At 29.7% G+C, this 11,106-nt stretch overlaps 1 protein-coding gene across 2 annotated transcripts in view; it reads left to right on the top strand.

Moving 5' to 3' along the window:
* The window catches only part of LOC112689069, a 44,734-nt gene that overhangs the window by 14,573 nt on the left and 19,055 nt on the right, over positions 1–11,106 (top strand). For both annotated transcript variants that reach the window (XM_025562572.1, XM_025562573.1), the window contains exons 3-4: positions 6,807–6,877; positions 9,078–9,175. In XM_025562572.1, the coding sequence (XP_025418357.1) occupies positions 6,807–6,877; positions 9,078–9,175 (169 nt within the window). The remainder of the gene's footprint in view (positions 1–6,806; positions 6,878–9,077; positions 9,176–11,106) is intronic.

The raw sequence follows: 11,106 nt of genomic DNA, 5'->3' as shown, positions 1-11,106 counted from the left end.
TGTGCGTGTGTGCGCGTGTGTGTGTGTGTGTGTGTGTGTGTGTGTGTGTGTGTGTGTGTGTGTGTGTGTGTGTGTGTGTGTGTGTGTGTGTGTGTGTGTGTGTGTGTGTGTGGGTGGGTGTGTGGGTGGGTGTGTGTGTGTGTGTGTGTGTGTGTGTGTGTGTGTGTGTGTGTGTGTGTGTGTGTGTGTGTGTGTGATTTTTATTTTTGGGATAAGACGCACCCGGGCGAAGAAAACATCGAGTGTATCGTTAAGACTTTCACGCGGAACAGGGCCGATAAGTTAACTGACGAAAAATCCTTGTATATAATAAGCGTTTCGCATACATAACGTCGTCATTAAATATGTAGAGTGATTCGTTGAAACAGAGACACAAATAAACTTATTTTGTTAAAAAAAAAGAAGCAGACACGATTTCATAAGAAAATATATTATGCACTGAAGTATATCCAGTTAAACGGAATTTCTTCTCAATATGGAATTCATATTAAATACGATAGTTACTGTGTATTAATTTTATTTATTAAACGTAACTCTTTGCGGTTTAATATTGTTTAACAAAAACGTTTTTAAAATAAATACTATACAAGCATCATCGTCGTAATAATAATATGCTATTCGTATACTTTTCACGTCGATTCTTCTATAAGCTCCGTGCGTATTATAAATTATAAAACGTATATGTTATTTTACGCAATAAGTACACTGGATTCCTATTGATACGCATGTCGTTTATTACGTAGCATATCCGATGTTTCATAGTAAAATATATTATTTTCACTATCGTCTTGAATGGTTGTAAATATTTTGCAATTAATAATAATAATCAATTTAATGAATTATTTTTGAACTCTTCGATCATTTTAGTCGACTTTTGAGTGATCTAAAATGTTCAGTAGTATACTTTCCAATTGGTTTTACTTATAATATATGATTATAACGTAAAGAATTTATTACATTTCCAAAAGTTTTTGTTGAAATTAAAATATATTTTCAAATTATTTAAATCTACTGTTTAAATAAACTATATTTTAATAATTATATAAGTATTTTTAAGTGTACATTGCAGCTGTCCAGAATAGATGTGTATAAAAATGTATGTGTAAAATGTTTAGGAAATATATTTTAAACCAGAAGCATCTCATAAAGTTAAGGTAGTAAGTCGAAACATTTCATGTTTTTTTTCTATATTATATTTATAACTGTCAAAGAATAAAAATAAATATTTTTAAACGTCGTATAAATTAAAGCGATCGTGAACAATAAATTATAATTTCACTTTTTACAAGAAATCCTTAGCTAGCATATGAACATCAGATACTGGTTTGTACATATATTTAATACTTTAAAATATGGAGATGAATAATTTAAACCATATATTTCGTATTTATGTAATGAATTAATGTTTTAAATATGCTTAACTACATGAATATGTATACATATTTTGAAAAAAAATGTTTAAACTATATAATCATTAAAAATTATTATGTTTATAAATCATAATCATGCAATTGTTATATTAAATAATAGTAAATTAGAAACCAAAAAATTATACTAAAATGTATTATTATATTTTTGTTGATAATGTTAAGTAGGTTTTATTAAAACTGGCAAACGTTCTTGTAAGTAGTTAATATTATCAAGCTCTGGAAACAACAGATTTTTCCATAATTTTAGCCAAAAATAGTTATAATAGTATAAACATTTTAACTTTCTAATATTGTTCATATAGTTAAAAGTTTACGCATGATATACAAAGCATTAGAATATTATATTATGATGAAATTGGATATTTCTACGAAATTTGTTGAATTATCTAAATTGCAATCGCACCATATTAGTCATTTTACTGTCTAAAACTAATAAATGTAATAACTAGAATAATAAATTAAATTATTTTAACTGTTAATATTAAATTTACTAAACCAAAGTTATAATAATGCTAAAAAAAAGCCCAAAGTTCCGAAAGTTATATATATATATATATATATTTTTTTTTATAAAATCTGGTTTAACTAAACTTTTTAAGAAATAATTAAGACATTGATAATAATATTTAATCTAATCTATCTTCAGTTATGGATATTGATCCATCCGTCTTTTTTCGTACCTATAGGAAAATTTGTTGAGACCATTTTAATAAATTTATTTCAAATGAATAAGAAAAATTTACTTTAATCAATCACTCGATTACTGTATCCCACAAAACTCCTTATCTTATCCTTTTTTTGATTTTATTACATGTTATATATGTATATATGTATTTTATTGCACTCAATTAACTAATAACCGAGAGTAATGTTTATCAATGACAGCCTGTGATAGGTTTGCGACAAGAGTGCCCTGGCTTCAACTTCGAAGAACAAATATAATTTGTAAAAAGTGAAACATATAGAATATAGCACATTTTGTTTATTTAGTACGATTTAACATTTATGTTTAGTAACCAATGAATATTAGTACTCATATTGGTCGTTACACTCACCGTAATCATTAATAGTTATAATGACAAGCACGTTGTCTGTTTCTGGGGCGCAGTTAGAAATATGCGATAAAAATCTAAGCACATAGTCCGTCGGTGATTAAGTATTTTCATATATATCAACGAAATCGTTATTTTGTCACTGAGCCACTTTTTGTATCCAATTTAGTACATAAGATTAGGCATAAAATTATATAATGTATTAATATTCAGTATATTATTGTAAATTACTACGTTTGCAGTGATTATTTGAAAAATTCAATTTTTTTTTTCATCGCGACTCCGTGTCAAAGCCTCGACATTTATTCGATTTAGATTAATTACGTAAAATAGTATCGTTTTCTTTTTAATTTTTACTGTTTTATACTACAGAGCGAGCGTTCGCACTTTGTCGGATTGTATTCGATAAAAATGATATTGAAATAGTATAGCCGATATAGGATTTATGTTTTATTCTTAATAATGAAGATTAAGTTCATAGCACAATTAAATATATCGTTTACGAAATTAGAGATAAAATAAATTAAATCGATATATGAGTTGTAGCAGATCTGGTCGTTAATATGGTATGCACTCCGACGTTACCGAGTGACTATCTAGTAATATTGTTTTGTCTGGCAAACATATGAACGTAGTTGAATTTATTAATTTATGTATTTGAAATATTCCGTTTTTGTATTATACGTGAAGACTGTAAGCTAGAAGAATAATATACCAGTATTTCATAATCCAGACAATGCTGTAGCAGAATTATGTGATGTGCGTTCATCTTGAAATAAACGTTAGTGGTTGTATTGTTTTTCTTACAATCGCGGTACACGTACAGCTGCGTATTATGATCATTGTCCACCGCTATCGTCAAACATGTACATGCGTATTGCACCTAAACGCCTCTTCTTTCCTCCGGCCTTGAAATCGCGTACATTTGTCCGTGGAACCGTGTTCTGCCCACACAAATCGCACATAATATACCCACAAAGTCTGCCTTGCTATACGGGTACTTGTCTATGTATGTTGTGTAACTGCAGTATGTAAATACTCTAGACGTTTATCATTTCCCGATAAAAATCGGAAGGAAACGAAAAAAGAAACGTGTTAATATACTACGCCTATATAATACGCCTTTAAGTGAGTGTAAATTTATTCGAAGCACAAATTTATCGTAGTGCAGATGAATCATGCGAAGGATGTGGAAGTGCAACTTTATATATTGGTTTGAAAAAAATTAAATACTCTATGTTACGTTTTTAAAGGATCTAATAATATATTTCTGTTAATTATGATAAATATGTTATGGATGTATATAATATAGTTGATGCATTGAATAATTGTTTTGGATTATTTGTGAACAAGTTATTTTATGATTTTGTTTATAAGTAACAAAAAAGTTAACCCATACGCTGGTCATTGAAAATCTAACCTAAACTCACTAGTAAAAACAAAATGTAATGTGATTAACATGTTTTAATTCATAAAGCAACGTCATTGCTGGATTTAGCGTTGCTGCAGGAGATGCAATGCTACGAGGCTTTAAGCTCTAAGAGGCCTCTAAAACCAATATATATTATTGAAAATTGTCTGTTTCGTTATTTTTATTAAATTTCATTTAAATTTATCTAGTAATAAGGTATTTAAATTTAATTTTTTTTTTCTTAATTAATATATGTAGTAAAAACTTATACTCGTAGTTAACATATAACAAATATAATTGTTATATAATTGTTATTATTAACAAATAAGTATTATGTTGAGAAAATTTTTGGGGATTTTTCATTGGTATTTGCCACCAGGTCTCCTGAGATTTAGATCCGGCACTGGTAAACATACTAATGATTTATAATAATAGTGAATACATAGGATATCGGGAAAACTACATTCGACTATTTGTTTAGGTACAATTTGTTCAATGGGTACATTATTCATATAGTTGACATATATATACTTGTTATAGTTATTATTTTTTAGCATTACATTTACTGCACTTAATTACGTATATCGGTTTGCGTATCGGTAAATGTCCGCCGTGACGTACTCATTATTACACAGAGTGGTGTTGAAATTGTACAGTAGGTATTATATTATTATTATTATTATGCCAGTGCTTTGGACTCCGAGTGGAAAACCAACGAAGTTTCAAAAACAATACTGATCTAAAAGATTATTATTATTTATATATACTGTGTATTATTGTTATTATTATACAACCTACGATTTTATTTCGACGACCGCCGTTACGTCACGTTATACCCCAGAAGATTGGCGTAGTTTTTACTTCATTTCTTCAGCTTTTGTTCCGAAACCGTTCGCGCACAATGGAACGCGCGAGCGCGTGCCACACAAAAATGTACGCATAATAATATAATGGTAGTAATAATATAAGCACGACGAGACGGCAAAGACTTAGACGCACGTGTTTAGTGGGCGACGGAAATAAAAGGTCAGTAGGTCTTGTACGTCGGTGTGCGTGTAAAATGACACTCGTCTAATCATTATACTACAACAACTCGTTCATAATAAAATGCAACGATATTATTATAATCGTTATTTGTATTATTCGTATTCTGGACCGACGGGCCCGCGACGACCTATAAATTGCAAACATTTCACGGAACGTCGACGACGTGCGGAGAACGCACATATACGAGGTGTCGCGAATGTTAATACAATTGTACATGTTTAGCTTTTCTTTATTTTCGCCCTGACCGTACTACGCGACCGTGGTCTAGAATTTTGACCGAATCTAGTAGATTGTATATTATAATAGGTACACAGTTAGCATGCGCGTACCGTGGACTAATTCGTACCTTATTTTTATCTAGCTTTCAAATTTGTAATTTTTCATTCGGAGCATGTCGCAAACATATTTTATCAACGATTTTAATATCTTAGCCTAAATAACAATGTACCTATGCGTATGTATATATATATATTAATGTGGGTACTCCGTAATATATTATGGTATACCTACCAAATTTCCGACGGCAGTCAGACGGTCGTAAATATCTCGGAAAGAAAGCTTATGGGTTAGGTTTGAAAATGTTTTCTAAGATATTTTCTTAACCATATATGCATATTTATTAAATCGAATAATAAAATAGACACGTGTACTGATTGTGAATGTGTTATTATTGTTATTTATTATCCATACATAAATCAATCGGTGAAAATCTGGTGTTCCAGGGAATAATTGTATATTTTAATTTTACAACCTATTAGTTACAATATATACCATTGTTCTCCGTCGTGGCTTACATAATTTGTATTGTTAATAACGTTTATCGTGACTGTATAATAGTATTAAATTGATGATCGAAATGTGACAGTACTAAAAACATAAGTTTGACGAAGACAATGCAAATATTATAAGTGATAATTCTGATTATCTTTGGTGTTGCGGTTTCTATTGAATTTATCTTAAGAGTAAAATTTAAGCACGTCCCTTTGGTAATAATATTAATTTAGACATAAATTTGTTGTTCGAATTTTTTTCGTATATCTAATTGTACATTTAACATTTTTGTTAATTAACAATAGTTACATTGGTTCGTGGTAAACATAACTACCGCAAATTCACTCACAGATCTGCTTTTGGTGTACGCTCACATATGATAATAAACAGAAATTGTATTTTATTTATATTTAAAAAATACTAATTGTGACTAAATTTAAAAATTTAGTTATCGAATATAATAGTGGGTAAGTAGCGACAGTAAATTTTTAATAATTGACATCAGATTGCAATGTATGGTTTTACTAGATAATATTTGTATGTATTACATAGTGTGAGACCGGCGCTCTAAGAGCTCGAATTGACTGAAACTTCAGTCGGGATTTTATATATTTCTAATTAGCTATACTCAGTGTATAAACTGAATTATCTATAATGTTATTCTAAATTATGTCTAACGGCCAATTATGTTATAATAGCAATATTATCAACAATATACGATCTTAGTAAGATGACGAAATCGTATATCCATGGAATTAATTTTAACGGTGAAGGTTTGAAATGAACTTAAAGAAAAACCACGCACCGTAGTATAAATTCTAAACTAAATAAATATTGGCTGCTATAGAGCAGCACACCTTTACGATGATCAACTCGATTATGTTTTATTCGCTGTGGTAGTGCAACATACTTTATACATACGATTCGACCGAACGTTTAAGTTTGAAAAGTTGTCGAATACGTTTTGTATGTACAGCGACAGAGTTGTGTAACAATTGAATTTCAATTGTTCGCTTAGTCACCACGCTCGTCTCGTCACGAACCACACAATAATAAACTATTTTCATTTTTTTTTTTTTTTTTTTCTGTTCGCAGGCTCAGTCAAAACTTCTTTGATGTCCGGGTCGTCGTTCAACATCACGTGGCACCTAGCGTATCCCCATTCGGTAAGTACTCGTCGCACTCTATCGCTATATAGCCATATACCCGTATGTGTTGTTATTATTATTATTATGCACTACTGCTGTATTATACATAGAGAGCACGACCTTATACCTAATAGTAATAATAATAAAATGCGTCTGCTATCGGCGGCGGCGGAGCGTGTGAGCGAAAACTCCACCGCGTTAGTTACACAACCGCCTGCGCAGGATTCCCAAACGACAATTTTATTAATTACCGTGATGAATTAAATTATTATTGTTATTATTGTTGTTACTTTAATGTATTGTTTGCAACTCGCACGACTCGCGGTGTATTTTCTATGTACGAGAGCGCGTTAACTGCAGCACCGGTACCACGATGTACCGTATACATGGGCATCGCCACAGTCAGGAATCGTTCGTGCGACAGTATAAATTGATTGCGATAGTTACGCAGTTGATTCATACTTAACATAATTAACTTAACATAATAAAATTTATTTCTTCAAGATTTTACAGGTATCCAGCATTTATGCGTTCTTTACGTGTCGTGTACTGCAAGTACAGTTATCCGTAATGCTAGCAATAATTTTAATTTTTCAACTTCAAAATAACATGTCCTCACTTATATAATAACTAATCTAAGTATATAATTAAAAAATTCACAAATTTTTATAGAGGAGGATCTTGGAAGGTAAAATTATGACTATTCTCCGGATAGCATTGAATTTTAACCGGTAGTTAACCCACAGATCACTGTTATATACACAATTTTCAAATGTTGCCTGTAAATTGTGAAAATCAACAAGACTGTGTTGGTTAATACAATTAAGAAGTTAAAGCAATCTTTTTAAAAAATTTTAAATAATTTCGATTTTCTCGAAAATTTCCATTCTAAATTAAAATGGGTTTTCGTATAAGATAATAATAGTTGCATTCGAATTTAAAACAGTAATACAACACAACACAACGAATATAATACGACTGTGAGTGATTACATAGGAAACACGTGTGTATAACTTATAGAAAGCGCTATGCGTGGTCTTTCTAAATTAATTTCTAACTAGGATTTTATATTTTAAAAATTATTGGGTACTTTAGAGTTATTTCCTCGTTTGAATCATTAGTTTTTTCTGCTTAATCAGCAGGACGAATACCATATGAATTGATATTTATTCCTCAAGCATTTATAATGCACAGTATCACCATCGTCTTACATACAATTAAGTATAGTTTATGTTCAAAAAATTGGCGTGAAAATAATAAAAAATTATTTTTTTATCGGTTTAATTTCTATTCGTCAACTTTAATGTTAACTTTCGCCAACAAAAAATATCACTCCACTTGTATTGAGCCAAAAATATTGACCGACTTATTTATCGATGAAATGTATTACATGCGTGATCTTTAAACGGTATACGGTGGGAACAAACGTGTTTTATTGCTGTATTAATAAAACAATTAACTGGTTTGTCGCATTTTTTGTGTCTGGATCGCCCATATTATCACAATGACAAATGTATGATGTTTCGACTACAATTTAGGGACGAATTGTCAAAAAAAAACCCATTAAAATTTTAACAGTTCGATTCTACACATGACAAATGCAATTTATGCTCAGACTGAATCAAGTTAACTTCGAGTAAAAACGTAATAATCCCGATATTGTATACTTCTGTGGTGTGCGTAACTTTTGCGTTTACCTACCTACTGGAGTTGATATTTCCTTATTGTATAATGTAATTGAATTTTAGTCGTTTTACGGCTTTTCAGATATAATATTCTTCATTTTTTTTTAATCTTAATTTCTTGTATTATACTATCTACATTTTTCATTACTTTCTCCGCGAATTCCTGCGACGTGGTATAATCTTCGGTAGAGTTTCGAGAGCACTCAGAATCACCAGAGTGTACAGGGTCACTGACTCGAATCACAAAGTGCCACATTTATACGAACATATGTGCAGGGCTTATATTATTATATACTTGTAAGGTCTGCAAGTGTATTCCACTTTTGCGTGAGGAATGTCCAATTATATTTTCTATAAATCGTGGATTTTCTCTTAATTATTGTAAAACTGCTACGCGACTTTTTATTTATTTTTAATTGGATTTCCAATAGTTAGGTTTTCATAATGCGCTGATATACATATAATTATTTATATAGATATACCATCAATGCATTATTTTTTAATCAATGTGTTTTTGTTTACCGTTCTTATAGGGAGGAATCAAGCTTCAAGTATTAGACAATTATCAAAGACCCGTATTAGATCTGACGCCTGTTACAAAAGATTCAGAATTTCTAAGGACCGACATAACGTGAGTAAAAATTATTATAATAATATATGAGCTATTTATTTTTTAAAAACAATTAAATAGTAGCGATAAAAATATAATATAATAACTATATAATATAATTATATAGTTTAGAAACTAAAAATTATTGATGAAATAGACGTTACATTTTACTAATAAATTGTAATGTAAATGAAAATGTATTAAATCAGATACTTTAAATGAGATTTCACGAGTTGTATACATACACAGCAATTTATATTAATATTACGCTTACAGAAATTGGTGTTGTTAAAAATGTATACCACACATAATAGTTCACACGCATGAGGTCCATATGTGGTTAAGACTTTTTTCATAGCCTAAAAACTCGATTTCATGGAATTTCCGTTTTTCGATTATATCATATAGTGAAAATACATTAAATAACGAAACAAAGTCAATAGATCAGCAAAATTATATATTTATAACAACTTGATTATTAAAATTTATATGTTTTCAAATATTTATAATCAGCAATAAGGGATTAATGATTATTAAAATTGATATGTTTCTAAACATTTATAATCGGTAATAAGGCATCAATTGATTTAAATTGCTGATTCGAAATTATCAACATACTTTATTTGACTACCGTTATTATACTCATACTACTCGTACATAAAAAGTGTTACTAAGATTAAAATTTATCATTTGAGCAAATTAATACTGAAATTGAAGTACAGCATATTGTTAGAAGACACAATGCGATCATATGTGATGTAACCTTCGCTAATATGGTGTTGTATTAAATATGCCTGAAAGAAAAAATATTAAATTGTAGTCAGAATCTGATTACCGCACAGTGATAGTTATAGATTTATAGGTTAATTTCAGTGGCACGACTGCAGGGAAGATGACCACATACATGAAATCATGGCGCCGTCGACTGGAACGAGGGAGTAGAGACGGGCAGTCGTGACCGAAAGACTCGTTGTGGAAATAAATAATATTTTTGATCCTTGACTGCATAATCTAATGAGTTGTGTAACCGTACAGTGTCTTAAAACTACCCTTATCGTAATTATTATAAATATTTATTTTTGTTTTTATTTCATTCATTCAAAAACTTTAAACGTATGAAGGAATTTAACATTATTTATAGTACATATCAACATAATACAGAAGTTTTCTTTCGAATACGTTTACACTAGTGAAATTGAATTTAAACTCTTAGCCATTTTTTATTATAATGCAACATATTATATTCTAAATAGTATTTAAAATATTCATAATTATACATGTGTAAAAGTAGTTGTTGTACAGCTTGTTTAGAAAGTAAACGTTTCACGCCAACGTCAATATCTTAAGGTTGGGCCTGATATTAGAACTTAACAATGATAATGCCAAAAAAAAAAAAAAAAAACTATTAGGTAGTGAGAATTCTTAGCCCGCGGCAACTTAACTTGTATATACATTCAACCGTTTAATTCCATATTATCTGTTTCGAACGCAGATTGTGTAAAATACACGCATAAATGTTATAAGAGTACATATAAAACTATAGTTTTCACAGCATTCGTTAGTTATAATTACTTATTATTAGCGATAATAAATGATAATGATGATGAAAAAATAATTGTTAAATCACAATTCGAGTTACGTGATTTCTCTACTGAGAAATACATTAATACAATATATGTATGAAAAATTAAAACAAAACTTGGATCGAATTTAATTATTATTAGGTACACTTAATATTCAACATATTTTTTATTTTTTTGAAGTACACGCCCGAGAGCAATCATGATTATTGCAGTACAGAATTATTAAATAATTATATTAGTTTGACAAAGAATATACATAATTTAAATGTCTCACATTAAATACAACAATATTAAGTATATATTTGCACTCTGGTTGAATTAGTTAGTATATAATATATTAAAATAGAAAATATGGTTATGTGTTTTTTT

Source organism: Sipha flava, unplaced genomic scaffold, assembly GCF_003268045.1.
Source record: "Sipha flava isolate LNK unplaced genomic scaffold, YSA_version1 42_pilon_pilon, whole genome shotgun sequence".
Taxonomy (NCBI): Eukaryota; Metazoa; Arthropoda; class Insecta; order Hemiptera; family Aphididae; genus Sipha; species Sipha flava.
This window is presented reverse-complemented; position numbering and strand designations above follow the sequence as displayed.